Genomic DNA, 25,472 nt, shown 5'->3' with positions numbered 1-25,472 from the left:
AAGAAACATCAGTGAAATACAAGACATTAACTGGAACAAATAATTAATAGTTTTAATGCAGATTTCTGTTTTAATAGCTCAATCACCTCCTGAGTGAATATCAACTTCAGAGAAAATAGTTAATAATTCAAACAGTAAATCTAAGAGACAAAGTGCCCTCAGAAACTGACAACACTAAATGAAATGTTTCAAACCTTACTTTAAAATAAACATGTGTTCTTTCATTTCCAGTGTTGTTTTATTGTTTGATTCCTCTTGCCTGGGCTGTAACGTTTTTCCCTTTCCAGGATCTTAGGTCTCAAGCTGCCGTCTGTCGTACCAGTTCTCTCTTTTCCCTGATAGCTTTTTGATGTTGTCCTAAAATGTTGCAAACCACTGGATCCAGTTTCTGTTCTGAGAGACTGTGAGGCCCCTATATGTGATAAATCTGATGCGTTAACACTATTGCTACAAGTCTTTCTAGTAAATGTCAGGCCATTTCTTTGAGTTGATGCCACAGCTGGATCCTCCCCGTAACAAAACACATCTGTGGTTCCTCCAGACTCGACTCTTCCTTTTGTAGCGCTGTGATAATAAAGATGTTTGTTTGTCTTATAGTTACCCAGTTTGTCCCTGGACTCATTTACTCCTTTATCTCTAATAGGAGAGCTGGAGCTTTGAAACATCCAGTCTGAGGATTTATCTGTGTTATTATAACACATTTGCAAATTCGAATCCTTTGCTTCAGTGTCTGCTGGTAGCCACATGAATCCCTCTGGTTTCCTTTGTGTTGCTCTTTGGTTCAATTGTTCATTCCTTCCTCTGGAAGAGTTTGAATGTTTCTTCTTGAACTCAACATCTCTGGTCATATCACCGTTCAAATGCCTCATGTCTTCTATTTGGCTTTCAGTTTTCAGGAGATCTTCAAAAACAAGATCGTCTCTTGGTTTTGCCTCATTACATCTGTCTCCCATTTCAGGTGACAGAAGAAAACGATCTCCCACAGCGCTCCCATCAGTCTCCTCGGGCCGTCCACTCACTGTGAACAGAAACAGATACAGATGTTAATAAAAATAAACAGCAGAGGCCATCTTATTCCAACAAAAAAAAAACTAGCTTTTGGTAGGATTAAAACAAAAATGGAAGTAGCGTTTGATAAGAAATGAAAAGATTCTTTTGTTTAGGTAACACAATCTTATCATATGCTGTAGTTTCTGCATATGGTCTATATAAACAATAGAAACAAAGAGACACCTCAAAATGCTCCATTATCCATCTACATATGTGCAGCAGCCTAGTTGTTCTCATACCAGCGAGTTTAGATTAAGTTTATGCCATAAGAGCCTGCATTCTTTAGAGTGGCCAGAAGGGGGAGTCCTCCCATTGATTTTTCAAACAGCATGTTTTCAATATCATCAATACTATTGAGATTTAATATAAAAGAGATTCAAATCATGCCCAATAATCCCGACTCCGGGACAAACAGGTTATGCCCACTTGGGTTTATAAAACTTTTTTTAGTTTTGATTTTAAAAGGAAGTTCCTCATAGCAGGAATTTTATTGAGACCTTTAATAAATATAAAAGCAATCATCCAATTCTGACCACCAGATCTAGAACATGATGATAAAATGGTATTCATCATTGTTGCAGTGCAATGACTTCACATTTTCAAGAGTCATAAAAGGAAAAACTATAACTTTAAGGAGTATTGGGGGTGAAATAATTGCAAACTTACTCATTTTGTACATCAGGAGATAAGCTGTCGATGATCTGTTTCAATGGATGGAAGTGAAAGAACAACAAAAATAGTTAGAAATCAGAACAAGGACAGATTTTCACAGAAAATATCACATCAGAAAATATCCATCATTGTTGTGTTAAAGTTATTTTACCTTATTTGGTTTTGTCCAGATTTAACGTACACTTCATTGATCTGCAAGATTTTAAACAAGTTATTTAACCTTCACTTTGTGAAAAATTTGACTATTTATGAACAAAAAAACAGACTTACACATTTAACGGTGTTGTCATTGAAGCAGTACCAGTTTCCAGTTTCAAAGGACTTGATGTCTGCAGTGTAATGGCCTCCCATCAGATCGCCGAAGTGATGAACCACAGCGTAGAGGTCGTACCTGCAGCTCTGAAGAGTAGAAACACATCAAGTTAAAATAAAAAGAAGCTAAAACTGATCTCATATGTGGGAATATATTGGTAAACACCTTGATTTCTAAAGTCTGGGCCACATCAACTCTGCAGTTCAGCTTGACGTAACGGTTCTGCTGGTAGTCGAAGGAGAACCTCTTCAGCAGCAGCGTCAGAACATCTGGACAGTGCGTCATCTCGTACTCCTGGGTTGTACGATCAAAACAGCTGCATGTAGAGGAGGCAGCTGCCACTTGCGATGAAAACATTAAAAAACAAAACCTGACTCACAGCGTCGGCGTCGTGCTTTTGGTTGCAGTGACTGCAGAACATCTGATTGTCCTTACAGACTCTTTGTGCCTTAAAGAAACTCCTCCAACCTTTCAGCTGGAAACAGAGAAGACTGGTTAATCCTGTAGATTATTGTTGCTCCAGAATAATGTGAGTTAAACATGAACTGTAATAAACATAAAATAGTACCACGCTGTAGCTTCTAGACTTTGAGTCTCCCATTGACAGCGGTAGGACCCAGAAGAAGTTTTTCGAATCGTTTGTCTTTTTGCAGTTTAAACACGTGGTTTTATGATTCAGCTCACCTTTGAATATCTAAGCAGGAGAAAAAAGTTACTGTTGTTTTTAAAGTGACACTTTAAAAATTAAAGAAAAAACAGTAATAATGGATTCTACTTCAAGATACAAAACTACCGAATGCTAAAAAGCTGCCACTTTTTATGTTAATAAAGAAAAATAAGAAGATGAAAGCAAAATCTCACAAAGTCCATAAAAATAATTTACAGTTAAAACAGATTCAGTAAAAATAATAGGATGATTAATAAAATCAAATCAAAATGGGATCCTATTAAGTATCAGTCTAAAGGCAAGCGTATCCATGCAACATGGCAACTGCAGCCTTTTCATTGTTTGTTGTAAATAAATTATCATGCTTTCATATTTTTAAATCACAAAAATGTAAAAAAAACATTTACAACATTTAAAGAGGGATGTTGCTTTAAAAAAAAAGTCAACACGTTTCTTTAATACAGCAAGATACAGAAACATTGTGTATATTTCTGAATTTATTTCAACACAAAACTGAAAAGAAATATTTAATTGCATGTATATTCAAGGAATTATCAAAATATTTCAGAAATTTATATATGATATTTGTGACAAATCGATTTAGTTTTTAGTCTATGTTATTCCTCTGCAATATAATACTGTTAATATCCATCCATCCATCCATCCATCTTCTTCCGCTTATCCGAGGTCGGGTCGCGGGGGTAGCAGCTTCAGAAGGGAGGCCCAGACTTCCCTCTCCCCGGCCACTTCTTCCAGCTCTTCCGGGGGAATCCCGAGGCGTTCCCAGGCCAGCCGAGAGACATAGTCTCTCCAGCGTGTCCTGGGTCTTCCCCGGGGCCTCCTCCCGGTGGGACGTGCCCGGAACACCTCACCAGGGAGGCGTCCAGGAGGCATCCTGACCAGATGCCCAAGCCACCTCAACTGGCTCCTCTCGATGTGAAGGAGCAGCGGCTCTACTCTGAGTCCCTCCCGGATGACTGAGCTTCTCACCCTATCTCTAAGGGAGAGCCCAGCCACCCTACGGAGAAAACCCATTTCGGCCGCTTGTATCCGCGATCTCGTTCTTTCGGTCATGACCCAAAGCTCATGACCATAGATGAGGGTGGGAACTGTTCATATACTGTTAATATATGAAGTAAATACCATCTTGCATTTTTGATAATAAAAATAAACATTATATATTTTCTACCTCAGCGGCGTCTGGATTGGTACGACAGAGGATCTTCTCAAAGTACTCAGCAGCGTCACGTTGTTCAAAAACTAACAGCACAAATGAGCAAGAAAAGAAAAGTTTCAGTGTTTCTCAGGACTTCAGAGAGTTCACCGCTGGGTCCAAACTTACCGTCTTTGATGCCCAATGTTTTTGTGATGTTGTGTGTTTTGGCCATGCCTCCCTCTAAAGTATAGAAAAGCTCCCCCAGGTGGAAATCAATGGTTGCTGTTGGACTTTTACTCCAATCTCTACAATTAGGAGAGAAGTAAAGAGAGAATATTATCATTTAAAGTTACAATCTGCAAGTTTCGACTATTCTGACTTTGAATCAACATGTTTATTCTTCACTTGTCATCCATGTAATAGTTTCTAACCTTTTTGCTTATGACTTTGTAAACATCATATGGTTCATACATTCATTTTTTTCTAACCCATCCCTGTGATGATAAGTGACATTTATCATAAAAACAGCCATAATCTGCTTCCTTTAAACAGTGTGGATCTGAAGAACACGAGGCCTTATGTTAACACTAAATACATAATTATCATCAGTATAAGAACCTGTAGAAGGATTTTGATTTAATTTCTTTTAAAATATAAGCCTGCGGTCCCAAACCTTTTCACTGCTTCCCTAAACTCTTCGGTCATGAAGAGGACCTGCAGGACGCTGTTCAGATAGCAGGTCAGCCCCGGACTGCTCAGGCCCTGGTGATCTACAAACGCAGCCGAAACAAAACCACTTTCACAATATTATAAACAAACTGAATCTGAATGGTTTACTGAGCCTCACCCACCTGAGATGGACAAGTTATCGAGTTTCTCTCTGAATTTCATTACCGTGTAATGATTTATGCTTCCATATTTTGAATCGAGGTTTGGACATCGTGGCATTTTAATGTTTTATTTTTTACATACAGTGATTCATCCTGTCAAGACAAAAAGGCAAAGCAGATTTTAGTATAAAACAGTTTCAGAGATCAAGAAAAATTATTTAGAGAACCAATAAAAGATATGGGGCTGCAGTTGGTAGCACTGTTGCCTTGCAGCAAGAAGGTCCTGGGTTCGATTCCCGGCGTTTCTGCATGGAGTTTGCATGTTCTCCCTGTGCATGGTGGGTTCTCTCCGGGTACTCCGGCTTCCTCCCACAGTCCAAAAACATGACTGTTAGGTTAATTGGTTTCTCTAAATTCTCCCTAGGTGTGAGTGTGTGTGTGAATGGTTGTTTGTCCTGTCTGTCTCTGTGTTGCCCTGCGACAGACTGGCGACCTGTCCAGGGTGTACCCCGCCTCTTGCCTGGAACGTAGCTGAAGATAGGAACCAGCATCCCTCCCGATCCCATTAGGGACAAAGAGTGAACAGAAAATGGATGGATGGATAAACAATATGGCACAGAATCTCATAGTTTTCCCCTTTGAAGGAAAATAACATGCAACGTGATGCTACAACTCCATACTGCATAGCTGGTTACCAGGTCCAAAAATAATGAAAATGGACAAACATTTCAATTTGAGGTTCATCAGACTAAGAATTTAGGCGAGATACAGAAAAATTACAGGAATGATTTTATGGATGGTCTTTTATTTTTACTTGAGTAAAAATATGTTAAAGCAGTGTCACTCTACCAACCTCTGCCCAAAAGTTTTACTTTATAATTAACTTTTTTTAAAGTGCATGAAGTTGTTTTTTTTTTAAATATTTGGAAGCAATGAAGGTTATGAAAAACAACACTGTGCTAAAAATGCTAATTTTAACTTTCAGATCATTGTTTTTTATAAACTGATTTTTAAAAATCGGCCTTTGAAAAATAACGATCAGTCGACCAGTAGGATAACAACCGTATGAATTATCCCGCCTAAATGATAACAGCAGCGTCATAAAACACGATTTATACCCTCATATTACAACGACGGTGAAATATTTGGTATATTTTAGTGTAAATTAACCCGTTATTAATGTGAGCACAGACTGGGGGTCAGTGAAAGCAGCTGCTGTGTTTGGGGGGTGTTGTTGAAACCCACGCAGCTTCTCCTCCGTTATTTCAACAAGTTAACTTTATGCACAAATATAAACCAGAAAAACGATAAAAACACTTTTATCACAAAGCGAATGCAGCAAACTACACCTTACTGCTGCGGTAACAGCTGTGATAAAACTGTAACGGTGCGTAAAGTGAAGGGAGGTAACAAAACCGAGGATACTCACCGAGCGGGCAGACTGAATGTTATAACGCTGCTGTCTTTCACTTTCGCTATCAGTCCGAACAGGAAGAAAGAGGAGAAGTAAGCCGAAACTAACAGAACCATCTGCTGCTGGACAGACTTTTAAAAACTTCACAGAAAACCTGAAAATCTGGGTAAAATATTCCTCCAGAGCTGCGCGTTTCAGGGTCGCTGATCTACTTCCGGGTTTCAGCAGAGTTAAAGGTGGAAGTTGTTAGGACTACAAACTGGGCACAAGGTAAGGAAAACACCCAACGCATTCTAGTTAATATATTCAATGTATGGACAGCATCGTATAAACCTACATTATAACTGCGCATCACTGAACAAATCTATGTAAATATGTGTCTTATTAGCAGCCACCTTCAAATAAGAGCTTTATTTTGGTCTTTTTAAGGGTGTTTTCTCATTTCTTCAAATCTTTAACCACTTACTTCTGTTAATGACTTTTTTTAAAAAACTAAATTAACCCAAATTAAGTGCCTGTTTAGGAAGCTCTCTATAATTCATTGTCAGTGTGGAGGAGCAGGTATTTCCCTGAGTGAGTGACTCATTTTTATTGTTTGTTTTATTGTTTACAGTTGATCAGCTCAGGAAGTTTAGTAAAAACTAATCACACCAGCGTAAAAGACTCTTTTATTTTTGCATTTTGTGCGGTTTATTTGAGTCAAACTGTCCCCTTTAGAATATACTCAGATTTAAAACAAATACAAAAAACAGTTTTATTTTTATTTCTAATGGTAAATGATCACAGTTTCACTATCAAAGCCACTTTTCCCAGCTGTTTAAAATCATATCAGTTTGTGTGTGTTCTGAAAGTCATTGGCTCATTTTAAACATGTCTTAAACACATAAAGTCTTGTGCGTGTTAAAACACAGGCATTGCTGACCTTCGTTTTTATCATATGGATATTGAAAACACAAGTGTTGCATTTTATAAACACATCCAGAGGCTTAAATACTAAGAAAAACACATTTTAAACATGTGAAGTGCTGCTAAGATGACTCCTTAAATGGATGTTTCCCAATTTTCCATCTGAGGGTTTATGGGACTTTGTATCTCTTGTCCATCTCACACCAAATCAGTCATAACATTATGACTACTGGGGTGTCTTAAAACCTTGAAGTAATTCATTTTGTGCAAATCAACTGTTAAAGTAACAAATCTGTCTGGAGCTCTAAGTCCGTCTGTTTTCTATTTATTATGTGCAACAGGATGAATTATGTGTGATTTTCTTTCTCTTAGGATCAACATGAGCATTCAGGAGCAGGACTCGCCGGAGAAGAAATACGACCCACTTGACAAAACTCTGAAGTTCGTGAACAGGGGAGATGACTTGGATCCAGTGTGTAAGAAATGTCTTTCTTTTTCTGTGACCCGGCAATAAAACAAGATGGCTCCCAAAACAAGCTCAAATCAAACTGAGCAGCAGCTCACGGCCCCAAACCCAACAGAGTTACCTGTTTTCCATTGCTGTTATTTGAATTAGCCTCATTTTCTATTTAAATTAGTCACTGTATATCTGATGTACACCTTTTTTTAATCTCCACAGCTTCTGATTTTAATTCTCTCAGAGCTGAAATGTCCTGCGGCCATGCGGTCACTCCTGATTCCCTGACCCAGTGGTGTCGCATCCAGTTGGATGAGGTACGTTAAAAACTCTTCATGCAAACTTTAAAAACTATCTAGACTGTCTGACCAGAAACAAACCAACGCATTAGGCAAAGATACTAGATTACAGGCTTCAAGAGCACTGGGCCACCAAAAGAAGCCAAATGAAAGATTTGATCAAGACAGTTACATGTTATATGCTAGAAAGTTTGAAAAACAAATACACTCCCCATATCTGTCATATAATTCTGAATATCTTAATCAGATTATTGGGTTAAAAATTTGATTTGATGTCCAGTTCTCAAATTATAACATCTCCTGCAGGGACAAGCATTAGCAAAAAATAAAAATGAAAAGTACATTTAGGTTTATGGGTTGGATTGATAGTACACTGTTATATAAAGCAGTTATAAGCATCATAAATCTGACTTGGTTTTGCTGAAACTTCTCATTTTAAACAGAAGCGTTGACCTGCAGGTATCTGGAACCGAAAGTTTAGTTCACATAAATGAGAAAAGTTACATCAGCTGTTGTAGCAAGAACAAGTTTAAAAGACGTCTGAAAACATTGTGAGAATGTAGAAACTATTGAGTAGCTGCAGTAGATACACAGTTTACAGATACTCAACATCTAAAGACTAAAAAATATTTGATAGTTTCTCTCAACTCTTCTATACATTTTTCAAGTAAAACATTTTAGTCTTTAAATTTGTTGCTTTTAGTTCATGTGTTTTATTTCCACCCACACCTGCAGGTCAAGTTTGTGATATTTAATACCTAAAATGATGCTGTAAGTCAGTCAGTCACAGTCAGAGTTCAGTTAAATAAAGATTGAGAAGCAACAAAATTATTGCCGGCCCCAAACCTGTTTCACCTCAGATCAGGGATATTACTGCGTCTGGTTTTTAATAAATGTTTTGTCCTGTTGTTCCGAATTAACCGTGTTTTATTTCTTTAAGGGTAACCATAAATTCAGATGTCCTGCGGTGGTGGAGGGAACCAAGCTGTGCAACAAGCTGTGGTCGTACCAGGAGGTGCGCAGACTGGCTGACCTGAGCGTTGATGAAATGGAGTATTTCGAGCAGAAGATGGCCTCCCTGTCCGTCTCAGAGCACTGCGAGGTTCAGTCGGTGAGTCGTCAAATGATCCACTTTTTTTTTTTTTAAACTAAATAAAACACTGGAACTTGGCGGCTGAAACTTTCTCCTTGCATCAGTGTCCAAAATGTAAAACCACCGTGGAGAGGAAGGATCTGTCCAACCTGTGTGTCCAGTGTGTCATTTGCACCGCGGACCAGAAGAAGACCTACCAGTTCTGCTGGCAGTGTCAGAAGGAGTGGAAAGGCTCGGGGCCCCGGTCGGATCGCTGCAGCAACGATGGCTGCATCAACAGGGACCTGCAGCTCCTGCAGACCTGCAAGGACATCAGCCTGCCCGAAGTGGAGGGCGTCACCAGCTGCCCCTCCGTCCGGGCCTGTCCCGTCTGTGGCATGAAGGTGGAGCACAACCGGATGTACTGTAAAAACGTGACGTGTCCTCGCTGTCGCTTGACGTTCTGCTTCGTTTGCCTGAAACCGAAGAGCGAGTGCTGCCAGAGCAGCTCACCGTACAGGATCTGTCCCGGCGGCGTGGCGCCGAGGCAGAGCCGCATCCCCGTGTGGAAGAAGTGATGGAGGACGGTTTGTCTGGTGGACAGTTTCACCAGAAACATAGAGGAGGAGTTCTGGAGTTTAGGATATCTTAAAAATTATTTCATGTACAGAAAATGTTTGCGTCATTCGTGAATATTCCAGCTTTAAAACTTTAGTTATAAAATGTTTACAGTACGTAAGTCACATTTGAAAGTTTACTAAATGAATTGTTGAAAACCTTTTGAGCATTAAAGGGAGATTTCTTACTTGATAGGATACTAAAATTCTTTCTAATTCTTTCTGGCTACATGTAAAATATATTTAGTTATACATTGTGTTGATTTTGTTTTTAATCACATTTCTAACATTCAAGGCTCAAATTCACATACATATAAATAGTTTTTTGCTGAGAATGTTGCAGTCATGCTTCTGTGATTCTTTTATTTAGCACTTTATGAAAGAAAATAGCCTTTTGTAGAGGAACAACCAAGATAAACATATATTAAGACAGATGCTACCAACAGTGATTCCATCTTCATCTGTGAGTTATTGCTATTTTGTAAAAAAAAAAAAAAGAGAGATATACATAAGTCTTTTCTTTCCTCAAAATGTTGTTTAAATATTATCATTTATCGCTGCCCTGTCAGGTTCACAGTGTTTTCATTGAACTATCACTAACTGCCACTGAAATGAGAAATAAACAACCTATTAACATCATCCTGTCATTTTTATAAACCATCTCAGATTTCAGCATCACGGTTCTGTTTTGTTTTTTTAAGTCGGTTTTCTACAGGTGGCTGTGATCCTCTGGAGCCACAGAGCTGCTCCTGAACATACAGGTTCTACGTTTCCAGTACGAAACCAGCAGAGCGACCAACACGCACACAGCAGCACTGGAGCAGAACCACATGGCCTGTGAAGTTGACCTGAGAGGAGACCAAGTCACATCCTGGGGTGAAACGATTTTCCCATCAGGGTCGCTGTTGAACAGAAACCAGAAATATTCATTTAGTGGAGGCAGCATCATGCTGCAGAGCAGACCAGTCTCTGGTTGAAGTCATACTCACCATGTGGTGAAACCAGAGGATGAGTTTCTGTCTATAGGAGGAGAAACATCAGGGTAGAGACACAACCGTCTGTCAGGACAAAACACTTCGCCTCTGTATCCTTTAACCTGAGAATACAGGAACATAATCCTGTTTATGTTTATATGTGGAGTTATAGTCAAACATCTCTCATATTTCTTATGTTTCCATAATGAACTAAAGACCAATAAAAACATTCAATACATTATAAAAGTTTTATTTGCACATATATGGCATTTATATGAATATATAAACTGGCAACCCCAGTTGATGGTACAGAGCAAAGCTCTGCAGTGAGGCAAAGCATCTAACAGAACCACCAAGACCCGAACTGAGTCCTAAACCTTTTTACTGAAAATAAAACCTCTCACCTTCAGGCTTCGACAAAAACATTGTTATCATCCGAGGTAAAGCAGAAATTTACTGCATGTGAGTTTATCTCAGAACAAAAATGGCATTTGCATGTTTTGTTCTGTTTTTTTTTTTTTAGATTTTATTGGTAAAATAAGAGAATGTTTTCTAAGCACATCTGTCTGTCTTTCAGCAGGCTGGTTTTGGACTGATAAGACATTTCAGCTAATAACGTTAACATAAATCTTGCTACTCTGTTCAAAAATGTAAAAAAAACAAAAAAAAACATTAAATGTTATATTTAAAACAAAAAAGAGGAAAAATTGATGCACCTACGTTTGTAAAACACACATGTCAGTGTTAAACTATTTGATGGCACATGTACAATGCTTGCACAAATTTTAAATTGCAAATAAAATTTCATAAAATGCTAATGTATAAATTTAACTCTGTAGAGACAAAAAAACTGCCTTTATTTGAAGAGATGATGTTTGTTTTATTGTTAGATTCATTTATTTTCCAAAAGAATCTTTTTAGAAATATCTACGGAAGCCCTCATGTTCAGGTAACATGGCATCTTACCTGAACGGCGCCCCCTGCTGGGCAGTCCACCCATTCAGAGCCAGACACCTGGATCTGGTACCTGTTGGGTCCAGAACATCTGTGTCTGTAGCAGCGACCCTCAGCAGAGCTGCTGGTCCAAACGTCACCTCCCTGGCACAGATGAAAGACAGGAAGAGGAAATGATGTCAAACAAAAAATACAGTCAGTGTATTTGGAACAATATTTAAAATACTACCAGATTTATTCCTTTATATGCACAAAAACATAAACTGACGACAAGCTGATACTTTTTAATTAATAAAATGCCATTAGATTTGTTGTGGGTGTGAATACAGATCTCATGTCTGTTAGTCATTTTATATTTTAGTTTCACTCTTCTTTTTACATATCTTCCATCTCATAGACTATAGCTTGAATAAAGATCTAATAGAGGATATAATAAAAATATCTAATTAAGCTTAAACCTAAAACCTTCTGGGAGTTGCATTTTGATCTTCCTCTGACATCATCATCCTGTAAGGCTTTAATATCTTTTAGCAGAAACCCTCACACACCCGTCTGATGAGGCTGGAGAAGAAGCAGCGGCTGTCAAAGCCAAAAATCTCTCCGCTCCAGTTTTCTGCAGGTGACCATCTTGTGTTTTCTTTCTTCCAGCATTCACTCTGAAGAAGAGGAAAATAATACAAAACAAAAACAAAAAAACTTTAACAGATGTAACAGGACCCACCGTGACAGTTCAGCAACTTAAAAATGCATATGTGGACATAAGGAAAAAGGAAAATATAATAAAAGTAAACAGAAGGGAGATAAAAAAATTATTTCCTTTTTGCTAAAGATGACAACTTACTCCATTCTCCAGCGGCTTATAGACCCGACAACCTTCCAGGTACGGATCCGTCTGACATTTCCCTTTGTGAAGGTGAAGGAAGTGACATCCAACTCCACTAAGAGCAATCAGGAAAAACATACATGATAAGAATTGATGTTCCTGCTAAAAACAGATGCTAAGCTACAGCGTTACCTTCCGGAGCAGAAAAAGGTTGAGGAATTGTCCTTGCAGATGGACAGAGAACCAAATTTGGCTCCTTGACCTGATAAAATAAAATTCAACCTGAATCCGCCTGCAGGTTAGTCTGTTCATGCTGGATGTCGATTCTTACCGTCTCCCCAGACCAGACTCTGAGCCCGGCTCAGGTTCACAGAGTACCAGCCCGTGTCCCGCAGCGCCGCTAACGTGACTGGGTCGATCCGGACTGTGGTTGGGTCCCCCAGCGCCGCCGCCATGATGGATCCTTGCAGGACCCGGGACTCCCAGTGGGAGGAAACTTTGCCCGCGGATTCGTCCTGAGGAACAAAGGTTAAAGTCAGGCAGGTGTTAAAATGAGTTGCTGACCTTTGACCTTCTCAGCACCAGGTTCTCCAGCGGCCCGCCCAGCTCGGGGTCAGAGGACATCAGGTGTCTCTGCAGGGCTGAGACGATGGCTGGAGTGTAAATCCTCGTCTGTCCTGATCCGTCTGAGTGAATCACTTTATTTCGAGCAGAACATGAAACTCCTACATGAGAAAAGAAACAGAAGTGGATTTAATTTGATCTAAAATGAAATTGAAGCAGTTAGTTTTAAAGATTCAGTATTATAAGTTTTCCAGCCACATAGAATCATTTTATTGCTCAATCAAGTGACTGTGTTAACTTCAGCTGTTATAAAAATGCTGTATACTTTGTGCATCAAGTATGACTTAAAAGAAACGTGACTTTGTAATTTAACACCTTGAAATTGGGCCTCTGTCGCTTTAAGAAACTCCTCCACTCGTAAACGCCACCTATAGGAAGCCATCACCTCATTGCTCCGCTATTAATATTTTTGCAACATTTTTACCAGCATTGCACTGTTTGCATAATGAGCTCAGCTTGTGTGCAGTTTCACCAGGTTTGCTAATTGCTGCTGGCTAGTCTGAAGGAGCTGAGACGCTTGCATCCCGAAGGCGTTTTACACAACTGAATGGTTGCCATGGAGATTAAAGGATTTCTCAAACATGCGTTAAAGAATCCAGCCAACATGTTTTTTGATGAGAAATAACTTTATAACTTGATGTAAAGCTAAAAACAAAAAGTCAACTTTAAATAATACTGTACCTTTAAAATAAATTGTGCTTTTCAAGCCTCCAAGAAAATAAAAGACACAAGGAGAGAAACAGATGTTTTCTAAAAACCTTGATCTGATGAACAGTCTTGCCAGGAGCTGAAGAGATCTTTGGAGAAGCCGAGTGTATGAAACATCTCATGGATCAGAGTCTGGGAAGCAGAAAACCACAACCACAGTTACCTGATCTCTGCTTTACCGACTCAGACACGTCGTTTCTGGAGATTAACTGAAATTATACATAATTGTGTGTAAACCTGAACTGTAGCCTGGTGGCTGTAGGAAGCGCCGCTCAGCCTGTCCCTGCAGAGGACCACCACGCCGGCCACAGGACGTCCCCCAGCGTCCATCTGGCAGTGGACGGCGTAGGCGAGGACGCCAGGCTGAGTGAGCAGGAAAACACTGAATTTACCAAACGTTTGACTAGAGAGCCTCAGCAGGTCACACACTACAAATATAGACCAGGTGAGGGTATTTATAGTCTATTTATCCGGTTAAATAAATATATTATTGATAAGAGTTTGACTGGGTGTAGCTGGAAATATAAAATCCTGCCAAATATTACATCCAAGCTATCTTTTGCAGTTGAGATACTGTAATCTGTAATCTGATCTGTTCTGCAGCGTTGGAAAATATAAATGTTCTGATTTACAGTGGTGTCAACTTCTTTTGAAGAGACAACAAAAACATACAAAGAAGAACATTTCTGAGACAGAATCAAACTCAAACTTTGACCAACTTGGATGTTTACCTCTGCTCTACATTTGTCAGTGGCCTGTACATGGATGTAAATCAGGAAGTCGGTGTCGGGAAGTCCGGCTCCTTCTGGTCTGACGACGGTCCGGCGAGGAGAGTCGGCCTCTGGGTAAACGTAGCATCCAGACAGATGGTCTTCTGGGATCTGTTCACGCAGAGGGAAGGTGGAAACGCCCTGGATATTTAGTTTGACAACATCTGAAGGGAAACGGCAGAGTTACTGGATTGGCTGCTTACTGTGACGTCCAGACACGTTTCAGTTCTGTAGTTTTTGTTTGCTCTTCCACACCTGGAATCAGAAACCCGTCATTGGTAAATTCAAGACAAAAAGGTGGAGTAATGATATTTGTCCCCTGGATTTGTGCATCTTTGGAGCATTTCTTAGTGAATTTTAAATCCCAGTGACTTTGCATATAAACACACTAACCTGTTGTAGTTCAGCAGGCTTGAATTCCTCCAGACAAACTTGCAGTATTTGTTGACGTTTCTGCTCAGCATCAAGGTTCCCACAGTTCTGTTCACTATCAGATAGACTGAGTTAGTTTCCTTCATGTATGTGTTAGTGTGTTTGTTGTGTTTTTACCTGACAGTAAAGACGACACCACCCTCACAGCCTCTTCCAGAGCCTCCTCCAGTCTCTCGCTCTCAGGTTCAGACAGTTTGCAGCTTTCTCTGGCCCTCCAGGTTTTTATCCTGATCGGCTGCAAAATGGTGGAGGGAGGTGGATGGGTTACGTTTTCCAGAAACGTCCTCTGCATGACTTCAGGTCTCGAATGTCTGGTTTGGTGTCCAGAGCTTGGCTGGGTTCTTGGCTCCATGGATGCAGCTCTAGTCACGCTGACCTGAGCTTCATCAGAAACACGGCTCTGTTTGGCTGCAGCGTCCGACATGGCTACCAGCAGCAGCGTCCATGCCCAGATCCTCTGAGATGGAGAAAAAGATGAGGCTAAAGATGCTAGCTTGACTTTGATTTTTAGCTTTGATCAGGATGCAGCTGAATACCTGTCAATAGTGACAAACTAAACATCCAATCAATAAAAATGTATAAATAAAATTCAGTTCACTACAATCTGAATGTTGTTACATATTTACATTTACCTGCTGAACTTTGTTTCTTGAATTCATTTTACATTTAGTCAAAGATTGATTTATCATTACATTTTTATGATTTCTTAGCATTTTATTTGCTTTAATTTGCTTGTTATGCTCCCCCTTTTGGTGATGTTTAAGTTTTTAACGTGTTTAATCTATTTTTCTTTCTGTAAAGCACTTTGAAGTGCTCAGTGTATGAATGATGGTGATGGAAATTAATGAACACCACATTGAACAGTGAAACACAGCAGCGGCAGCAGGATCCTGTGGGAATGATTTTCTTCACATGGGAGATAAAGCTGGGAAAACAGATGCAGTAAAATACAGAGAAATACTGGAAGAAAATGTGTTACAGCTACAAAAAAACATGATAATTCGTAAAGATCTGAGAGAACATAGTGCATCGTATCATGATGACACGCTGCAAGTAAACCTTAAAAAATATATAAAACTAAAAAATACAATAGAACCTGCAATATTTAGTTCTGCAAAAATGAAACGTAAACTAGACTTTGAAATCCCTATTAAAAATGTAGCAAATCATCCGAGCTATCAACTTATTTTCCTGTGAACAAATTAGCATATTTTACTTGCAAGAGCTTTTGTGTACAATACTGGAGTTAAAACAGGTCCAACTTTAAAAACTGAAACATTTTTACGAAAGCTTTCCTTCACATCAGCTCAGAAGTTGCTACAAGCGGATTACACTTCCTGTTTCATCAGCTTTAAATCTTTAGCTTCAAATACAATCGACCCGTTAGCATCCACATGCTTTAAACAAGACAGACAGAGATCACTTACCTGGATTCTTACATCTGCAGCTCCAGATGTTTCCATTACTCAGCTGGAAAACAGATGTGACTCCATCTATCCTGAAAAGCTTCTGTCTTCCTTCCAACGTTTGCAGACGGAGTTAACTCATCAGTATGCGTTTGTTTTCGCAGGATTCCCGAATACAAAGCACAATGCAGCATGAGAACAAAACCCCCCGCTTAAAAAAACAAACATTACACGACACATAAAAGTGCAAATTGTTTAATCTCAGCCACATTTTTACTTATATACAGTGAAGTTGACCTTATTAAATCATAAAACCACTTTCTCTTTTATTTACCTCAATACATAGCAAATTTGAAAACTTCTGGCTACCCCACATCGACCCTAATACATTCAACAAAATTAAGACACAATGACAACTTAAAGGAGGAGGGCAGGAAAAAAAAAAAAAAACTAAGATCTAGAGCTTTCTGAAATTAAAACACCTTAAAATGTACGATAAGAACATGGATGGCACGCCACAAGTCTCCTGTGTCAGAAAGCAATCGAGTCCCGTAAGACGCTGAGGTCATGTAGAGGATTTGGGGCCCTCTTCGTCACACACACTTACACACACCTGCCACTACGTCAGGCACCGAAGAGATTGTCGCTGAAAACGTTTACTTTTTGTTGGTTACATTCATCCACGTGGGAAGGGTTCACGTCGACGGGTTTGCACTGAAACAACGTTTTGAAAAGTTATTGCCAGCTTGCAGAGTAGTACACATGCAATTTTTTTTTTTCTTCTCTAAGTTATAATAAAGCCGCTAAAGTGTCGATAACGTGCATCCACGTGAAGCAAATACGAGCCTGCGTGTGTTTCTGTGTGCGGTGTGAAAATCCAGGACGTCTTGATGTACTTCAGCTGTCTACAGGAAACTCCTTAAAAGGCACTTAGACGGAGGGGAAACGACTGTTTTCTACTAATATTTCTCAGCTAACAGACTGGATGCAAGTGGCAGAAGATCACGCAGTCACACCGCCTATCGCAAGACTAAAATGCAACCTCATTCACGCAGCTGCAGTCACACAGACGCCATCATTCAGTCTGACAGTAGCCTGCCTCAGTAGCTGGATACGGGGAAATCCTTCTGTGCAAAAGTCTCCCTTCTCTTTGCAGCCAAGCTTTATTTAACTGAGTGCGCATCCAAAACTGACTCGTCTCCACGTACGCAAGCTATGGCCGTCGTTTTCATTTTTCATTTTTAAGGGAGGTCTGATATTGGATTTAAAGTGTCAACAAGTCGGAACAATTTAAAAAGGCACCGGACGTGCACAGGGAGGAAGAGTCTCGCTAGGGGGCGCTCCTGTGCTCAGAGTCAAACAGAAGTGGAAAGACTGGGTTGTAGTTGAGAGGAGAAAAAGACGAGGCGCGAGGAAGTCATTTTAGGTGAGCATGGGAACGTCGTCCTCTGAGGTGTTGTCCTCGGACAGCGGGATGAGCAACACCTCGTCGTCTGAGGAAGAGGAGGAGGAGGAAGAGGAGAAGGAAGGGGAGGCCGAAAGAGGCATGGAGTTGGTGGAGGAGGAGGAAGGGGGTGAGGCTCTGAAGAGGGAAATACTGAGGCCTATTGTTTGGAAGATGGAGGCCAGGGAGGGGCTACTGGGAGGGACGGTGACCGGAGGGGTCTGCGGGGGAGCTGGAGAGGCGTACGGCGGGGGAGGGGTGGAGAAGACGGGCGGAGAGGGGAGAGGAAGTAGAGGAGCAGACGCCTCTTCCTCCCGAAGCTGCTGCTGCTGCTCAGTCTGAGCCAGCAGGCCGAGTTTCTGAGGCACCGGCTGGTTGACGGCCTCCACGGCCAGCGAAGACCGCGCCAGGGTGGACTGGCTCGCTTCCTGGCCGGGGGCAGCAGAGTTCGCCTCCTGCTGGTTGGAGCCGGAGGTCTGGTTCTGTCTGCTGGGAGTCCTGGGGATGAGGCCCCACCTCCTCATGCGGCGAACGACACGGCGGACGAAGCGCGGCCGGCGCCTGCGGCGCGGCGAGTTGGAGGCGTCCTGACGGAGGAGCTGCAGGATTCCCCTCAAAGACAGAGACGAGGTCTGAAGGAGGCGCAAACGGAGACAAGAACAGTGGTCAAAAATGACATCATCACCTGACCGCATTTCCTCTATTCAGCAAGCACCACCTGCGTTTTCACTACGGTGTGTGTTTTAGCACACCATAAAATTAAATACCAGCTAAATTTGATTTGAGATTCTTTATCAGATGTAAAGCTGATGTCATGTCTTGCCCTCTGACCTCATTAGGGCTCTCTGTGGGGAAGTCCTCCACCGGGGGGATGATGCCCTGGGCGATCAGCTGGCCATAGGACGGAGGAGCCTGCTGCTGGATCATCTCTGCTTCCAAGCGGCTTATTGGAGCAAACATGCTGCCACAAAAAAAACACAGACGTTTTAAGAGGCATTCGCACAATGTCAGGAAATGTCAGCACACATCTTTAATTTATCTGTGTTTTACAGGAAAATGAAACTCAAGAAATCACAAAACCTTAGTGTGAGTTAACCTTGTTTTGTAATCTAGAGGGTTTCATAAGCCCTAATGATTTGGTAAAAAGTGCTGCACATTTTTATGAGCACACTCATCGTGACTCATGGGTCCGAGACGAGCCAGAACATGACAAACTTCTCCTGTTTTCCTCAGGTGATTGACTGCAGAGTGAACCGACTGTGAGGATTAATCTGCAGGTCTAATGGGAAACTAAATGTACATCTGCTGATTCAAACTAACAACCCAATCATAAAGTAGTTCAGGAACTGCAGTTTCAGGTCTAGTAAGAAACATCCTACATTTCTGATTCAAACTAACAAAGTCAATCAAACAAGACTCTGTCATAGTTTAATTAAACGTTTCTGTGTTTTTCCAGATTTTTCAGTCATCAGAATTTGTTTAAATGTTAGTCAGAAAACTTAAAAATGGGCTTTTCTTCAGCAGTGGAGTCTTGTGTAGCGACTGCATACAAGTTGTGCTGAATGAGTGAGTTATTCTTTTCTGACATTTTTTCTGGAACTCTTCATTAGTCACCATTGGCATTTTTAGAAATCTTAGTATAATTCTACAATAATATAATATAAAACTCTATTTGAATTCAGGATTAAGGCCTGTAAACATGCTAACTGGAGTCTTTAAGAGTTTAGAAATTCTTCCAATGAAAAAAGCAAGGAAAGAAATAATGAAAGAAAAATAAGCATAAATCGAAAGGGGAAAAAACAACAGAAGGAAGTAAGGAAACAAAGGAAGAATACCAAGAAGGAAGGAAGGAAGGAGGTAAAACAGTTAGGATAGAAGAAAGGAAGGAAGGGCACAAAACATAAACAGAATGGAGGCAGAACAGACGAAGGAATGAAAAATGATAAGAAGAACACAAAGAAATGACAAAACATTTATGGAATAAGAAAGAAATCTGGAAACTTTTTTTTTTTCATTTTTCCACACTTGAAACAAAAAAATCAAATTCCGAAAGCTGAACCGGTTGAAGTGGATCACAGGGGTTACCTGTACTCTCTGGTCCGGAGCGAGTACAGTTTGCACGTGCAGCCCATGGCGATGACCAGCAGAAGTCCGCAGATGAGGCTGCCCACCGTTGCCGCGGTGATGACCTTCCGGGGCAGCATGACGGTGCAGTTGAGCTCGTCCGTGCCGTCCTTACAGTCCACCTGGCCGTCGCAGCGCCAGCTCTCAAACACACACCTGCAGGGGGAACAAAGGGCCGAGTGTTACCGAAAAGAAATTCATCCACCGACTTGTTCGCTGCAAGACTCAACAGGAAACGATGAAGAGATGCTGAGCAAACGATTTCAACACACTACGTTAGAGGCTGTAATTATATGACTGATGTGAACAGCCAGTTTAAAACTTTAATTCAAAGAGTGAAGAGAAAATCTTGACAAAAAGTACAGCTTTAGGGGATTTTAAGCATCATTAATTCGGATTTAAAGAGACAATAAATCTAAATTTTTATAAGGAATTTATAGCGATAAATGATAAACGATACTATAAATGACCTTGTCATAACATGTCAGATGTGTTTTTAAAGATCACTGTGTCCAGTGTGAACTCTGACCTGTTGCTGTCACAATGAAAGGTCCCGGGTTGACAGACGCTGCAGTCTTTCTCGTCGCTGCCGTCGGTGCAGTACAGCTGGTAGTTGCACCTCTCCGTCACCGGGTAGCACACCGGCGTTCCCGGGTAGCGGCTGGGCGGCAGCGCTCTCTGCCCCGCCAGGCCGCAGGCGAACTGGTTCTCGCTGCAGCCCCTGCAGCCCTGCTCGTCCTTGCCGGTCTCGGGGCAGTCCCATTTCCCGTCGCAGCGCTGCTCCTTGGTGAAGCAGCCGCCCGCCGCGCCGCCACACCGGCTCTCCGACGGCGGGCAGTAGCTGCCCACGTGGAACGTGGCTTTGAAGCCGGTCCTCACGGAGCTGGCCGCCTTCTCGAACACCAGCGACATGAGGCCGGTGTGGGACTCCACTTTGAGAGATTTGTAATTAAACGCACTGGTGATCTGTTCGAATGCAGAAACACATCAAAATATGTAGGATTTTTGCATATGTTGCCAATATGTTTTATTATTTTACGTTATTACTACTTGTGCTGCAAATTAACTAACTCCATGCGCACCATGATACAGGCATGGGACTGCTGATTTATTCAGTTTGCCTGTTATTGTGTGTCTGTCCCTATTAGGCTCACAATAACAAATTTTGCTGAACGTTAGATTGAGACCATTTTCACGTCATATAACGATAATTTAACACTTTCTGAAAGACCAATAAACTTTAAAGTATAATGAACATTTAACACTGGAAGACATTTTAAATACCCCAAATAAATTAAAACAAAAACAACAAATAAAATGAATTATGAAGTCTCTGTAAACAAGATTGTCCTTTATAAAAGTTGAGACCAAAGCACCAGACTGACTACTTTTATCATCTAATGTTTGGTAGAAATAGAGAGAGAAAGGAGAAAAACAATAAAATATGCAGATGGAAATGATTGGCTTTGTTTTAAGTTATTCTGCGATTAATTGATTCATTGATTTATTGCAAGAGCTCTAGTCCCTAGCAAAGAAACTTAACGAATAAACAAAGATATTAAAAAGAAACATAGTGTGGGTTACTAGAAATATCTGGTTGCAATTTTTCCGTGACGTAAACTCACGTTTTTGATGATGTCTCCTTTGCCCCCCTCTCGGTTGTAGACGGTGAGTCTGTCCCAGGGGCCCAGCACGATCTGCTGCAGGTCCAGCCTGAGCGGCCGCGAGTCCTGCGGGTCCAGTGTCCAGATGCACAACATCCTGCTGCCCTCAGACGACGGAGAGGAAAAGCTGCCATAAAAGGTCTGAAGCAGCCCCCCACAGGGCCACTCAATGGGGGTGGGAGTGACAACAAGCTCCTTCTGGGTGGGCTGCTCCGGACTGGTCCGGCCCGGATCCCTCTGCAGCGACCAGTCGTCGGGGAAGATGTACTGCTCCGTCGACTTCCCCCAGCTTTTGTCGACGGTCCTGCTTTTCTCGGGGTCCCGGTCCTTGTTCCTGTCAGTGTAGGTCAAAGGTCTCGGCTCTGCGTAGTCGACGTAATCGTCACAGTCCTCCTCGTCTGAATGGAGGTCGTCATCGAGACACTCCACCTGCCCGTTGCAGCGCCAGGAGAGAGGCAGGCAGCGGCCGCCGGGACATCGGAACGACGTCTCCAACGGACAGTAACCCGAATCTGGACAGAAGCAAACAGGAATTTCAGACGAAACAACAGATTTCAGCAAGAAAATAAAAAAACCTAAATGCCCCGCTTTCATACCTCTGGCGAAGTTTAGCATAAATGATGACACGGGGTAGGAGTGGGGATAAAACTGGTGCATCAGGGTAATATTTCCTCCCGGGAACTCCATCGGCTGCGGCAGCTTGTCGCCACAGAGGACATGCGGCTCTCCTCCGGACGAGGATTTGATGGACAGCCGTTCTTTCTCACACTGAGCAGAGAACTGAGTAAAGCTGAGGGAGAATGTGGAAACAGCAAATTAGCAAAAACCCAAACACAAAGCTTGATCTGTCGGCTCAACTCGTTGAACCGGCAGGACAGAAACATTTTGTAAACAAAACGCAACAGGAAATATGGTTTTATTTGGGGTGCTCACAAACGTGACTGAAACAGATTAGAAACATTTCAACGAGTCCTACAGGTGCAATTTAAAATGTGAACATTAAATATATTCATCACACAGAGGATGATATATTTAAAGAGTTGTTTTTTGATTATTTTGATGGTTAAGTCTTACACCCAATGAGAATCCTTAGTTCAGTTTCTCTGAAATTTTTAATAATACATAAGACCAACTAAAACCATATTTTTGATACAGAAATGTCATGTTGTGGTCTGCATGATTATTGAGAAGCTCCACAAGACCTGGCTGTTCAGGTGCTGCTTTCAAGTATATTCTAAGAAAGTCTAGTGGAAGGAAAAGGTGGTGTGGGAAAAAGTTGCACAAGAAACACAGATAGCCGCCGCTTTAATTAAATTAATAATTTTTATTGATCTTATGTAACGTTCAAATGTTCTGGGAATCTGAATTTGAGGTTTGCATTCGCTGTAAAATAATCATCAAATTAAAGAGAAACAGAGACTTGAAATGCATCACTCTTCACTTCACGATTAGAATTAGTTTACTGAAATATTTAAACATGTCAACAATAATCTAATTTACTTATTTACTTTTCAAGTAAACTCAGGAGGATGGAGGATGGCTTGTCCTCCATCCAAAATAAACCGAGGATGTCCAGTTCGTCAAATCTACATTTCAATTAAAATTCAAAATTTAAAAAATTACAACCAACAAAAAAAAGCAACCTATAAGACTGTGTCTTGCTTTTCTTTAACAAATATATTCTTATTTTCTTGTGTCATGAGAAAACATTTTTTTAAATAATCCCAATATCAATAACAATGATTTTCGTTTTGTTTTTGCCTTAATAAAGCAGCCGTGTATAAAGTAGAAATTTTGAGCTCTGCTGTAGTTTTTTATTAACGGAAAGAAAATTGAGCCTGGTCAGCATCAGTACCTGAGAACGATGGGCTCATCCTCCAAGCCCTTGATGATCCAGCAGTCATAGATGACGCCAAAGTGGTAGGACCAGCTGTGGTACGCAGAACTCCGGATCTCTCCCACCTTACTGTCGATGACCTGAGAGCCACGCCCACACTGGGCTGCCAAACAGGAAAACAGAATATTAAATTAATGCACTCCTCAATTTTCAGACAGCAACATTACCAGAATAAAATGTAAGTGAGACTTACAGTTATATTTATGTTAAGGATAGTAACCCATGAAAACACACTAATATTCTGTATATTGGAGGAGTGAAATGGGGCAGGATTTACTAAGAATCACGGCCATGTTTTTCCATTTTTAACTCATTTTTTTACTAGCTCAGCTATGAAGCTTGACAAACATGGCTTTCTTACATCATTAAAATAATAGAAAACATTTTATGCTTAATTGAAGTTCTCGCTTACGTTAAAAATACAGATTTAGTTCAATCAACAACAAAAAAATCACTAAAAACATTTTTTAAAATTTAGCCAAAAGCATGAATTTCTTGTAGGTAGTTCATGTACTTACTAAAGCAGGAAGCAGGCTCAAAATGGCTGCATGCTGAGAGGGGAAGAAGCCAAAACAGAACCAGTAAAACAAACACATGGGAAACAGACACCAGAGCATCAAATGAGGAAGTTTCAAGAAGCATATAAATAACTTTTATAACGTCACTCACCTGTCATGGAAATTATAATGAGTGCAGATAACGTGTTACTGACTGTCATCGCTGCAGATCTGCTCTCTGTGTTTAAAATTAATTAAAACTGTGAAAATTTGGAAGGTTTAAAAGAAAGTGTAAAAAAAAAATGTCAGAGAAGTTCCATTTTAGAGGGTGGGGGTCACACTGTTCAGGAAGACTTCGCCTGCAAAGAGGAAAAAACAAATTTTGTTAAATATTGCAACAATGTCAACTAACCCACCATATCCTTAATAATCTACCATTTTCATAATAACATATTCACCAATGGTCTCCCTGAATATTTGGATTATTATGAGGATTATCTATATCAGCTGCTGGGCCATGACACAGAGTTTCTTCCAATGAAAACTGAAATGTTGTTTTCCAGAACTGGGTTTTATGGGGAAAAGACTTTTTTTTTTTTTTTTTTGCTTCATAAAAATTCAAAACGGCTGATTATTTAGTTATAGTAATACATCTAGATTAGTTTTTTAGAAGTACATCTTATAAGCAGTGTTTCTTACATAGTAAACATCCCGTTTTTAATAATATATAAATAAATATAAATAGATGTCAAATCTTCAGTTAATGCTGTTCTTGGTATAAATCAATATGTTAACCGACAGATACTGTTAATATAAAGAGCGTAAAATGATGGGTGATTTAACAGCTTTAGGCAATAAATGAAAATAGGACGATATTTTCTTCACGCCCACGACACGAACAGGTTATTTGTGTCTGGTTATCACGCCAGAAACAGAGACTTCCTTCCCATAATCCACTCAACAGCGTCGGTAAAAAAAAAAAAAAGACAAACGCTACAATTTCCGTGAACAAATCCTCCCGTAACAAACATTCAACATGGCTAATTCTAAAATATAACTAATTTCAGTCTCGTTTGAGTCATTTCCCACAGACATTTGTGAGTTATTTCATAAGACTCAGTCCCGCGAGGCCAGATTAACAAAACAGTTTCGGATTCAAGGATTAACAGCGAGCTAGCTTCTAGCTGCTTACATCCTCTGCTTCTATTTTTACAGCCCTTTCAGTCGCGTTAATGAAACACAAAACAACAAGACAGGTCTTTAAAACGCGACACGAAACGTCCTGGTACCCGCAGAAACCACAAAATGTAGGTTACAAGCGGCAGGGACGAAGTAAAAGCATCAAAAACAAGGAGCGAAAGCGTTACCGTGCTGCGGGCCTCTCTTGTTGTCAAGTTCTGAGCTACTTCCGTGTGATGCGGCTCGCGACAGGGTGGGCGGGGCTTGTGACGCACACAAACTGGCTCTCTTTTCATTCATAAAAAATAAGCATGTGGCTCATTGTATGGAGAGTTAAATGCTAGTTCTTCATTTTTACATATTTGCAACCACTTATAGTTCATCCGTTAATTTAATGGGACGGTACTGACTGGTTAAATTGGATGTGAACGGTGAAATGTTGAATTTTCACCACCAGGTGTCAGTGTCAGCTCGGATAAACGCCTTGTCATTTTTCATTCATAGAAATAATTGTAAACAATTT

At 40.7% G+C, this 25,472-nt stretch overlaps 4 protein-coding genes across 5 annotated transcripts; 1 reads left to right on the top strand and 3 right to left on the bottom strand.

The window, feature by feature from the left end:
* Positions 1–38: 38 nt before the first annotated feature.
* LOC114157475 (ubiquitin carboxyl-terminal hydrolase 47-like) lies at positions 39–6,247 on the bottom strand. Its single transcript, XM_028038480.1, has 12 exons — positions 6,118–6,247; positions 4,710–4,841; positions 4,532–4,628; positions 4,045–4,163; positions 3,892–3,962; positions 2,604–2,729; positions 2,415–2,510; positions 2,201–2,329; positions 1,993–2,121; positions 1,874–1,914; positions 1,717–1,751; positions 39–1,018 (listed from the first exon to the last, which is right to left on the bottom strand). The coding sequence occupies exons 2-12, from the start codon at positions 4,804–4,806 to the stop codon at positions 222–224; spliced, it is 1,737 nt and encodes a 578-aa protein (XP_027894281.1). The 5' UTR covers positions 4,807–4,841; positions 6,118–6,247; the 3' UTR covers positions 39–221.
* LOC114157477 (uncharacterized protein DDB_G0292642-like) lies at positions 6,235–10,092 on the top strand. 2 transcript variants are annotated; one of them, XM_028038483.1, is made up of 5 exons: positions 6,235–6,372; positions 7,381–7,484; positions 7,688–7,782; positions 8,705–8,875; positions 8,962–10,092. In XM_028038483.1, the coding sequence occupies exons 2-5, from the start codon at positions 7,388–7,390 to the stop codon at positions 9,412–9,414; spliced, it is 816 nt and encodes a 271-aa protein (XP_027894284.1). In that variant the 5' UTR covers positions 6,235–6,372; positions 7,381–7,387; the 3' UTR covers positions 9,415–10,092. The 2 variants fall into 2 exon arrangements, with proteins under 2 accessions (XP_027894284.1, XP_027894285.1); XM_028038484.1 differs by lacking the exon at positions 6,235–6,372 and having other exon boundaries at positions 7,379–7,484; positions 7,710–7,782.
* cirop (ciliated left-right organizer metallopeptidase) lies at positions 9,940–15,214 on the bottom strand. The gene is made up of 14 exons (XM_028038479.1): positions 14,856–15,214; positions 14,700–14,793; positions 14,510–14,561; positions 14,268–14,417; positions 13,774–13,899; positions 13,587–13,668; positions 12,787–12,929; positions 12,536–12,719; positions 12,397–12,466; positions 12,223–12,319; positions 11,930–12,037; positions 11,394–11,525; positions 10,443–10,549; positions 9,940–10,355 (listed from the first exon to the last, which is right to left on the bottom strand). Exons 1-14 carry the CDS (start codon positions 15,160–15,162, stop codon positions 10,163–10,165), a joined length of 1,845 nt encoding a protein of 614 aa, XP_027894280.1. The 5' UTR covers positions 15,163–15,214; the 3' UTR covers positions 9,940–10,162.
* A 1,169-nt stretch (positions 15,215–16,383) lies between these two features.
* Positions 16,384–25,226, bottom strand: lrp10 (low density lipoprotein receptor-related protein 10). The gene is made up of 10 exons (XM_028038478.1): positions 25,138–25,226; positions 23,943–24,129; positions 23,792–23,824; positions 23,232–23,376; positions 21,973–22,166; positions 21,338–21,888; positions 20,242–20,678; positions 19,674–19,868; positions 18,420–18,549; positions 16,384–18,220 (listed from the first exon to the last, which is right to left on the bottom strand). Exons 2-10 carry the CDS (start codon positions 23,989–23,991, stop codon positions 17,567–17,569), a joined length of 2,388 nt encoding a protein of 795 aa, XP_027894279.1. The 5' UTR covers positions 23,992–24,129; positions 25,138–25,226; the 3' UTR covers positions 16,384–17,566.
* Positions 25,227–25,472: the final 246 nt, after the last annotated feature.

This window comes from Xiphophorus couchianus, chromosome 14 (genome assembly GCF_001444195.1).
Source record: "Xiphophorus couchianus chromosome 14, X_couchianus-1.0, whole genome shotgun sequence".
NCBI lineage: Eukaryota > Metazoa > Chordata > Actinopteri > Cyprinodontiformes > Poeciliidae > Xiphophorus > Xiphophorus couchianus.
This window is presented reverse-complemented; position numbering and strand designations above follow the sequence as displayed.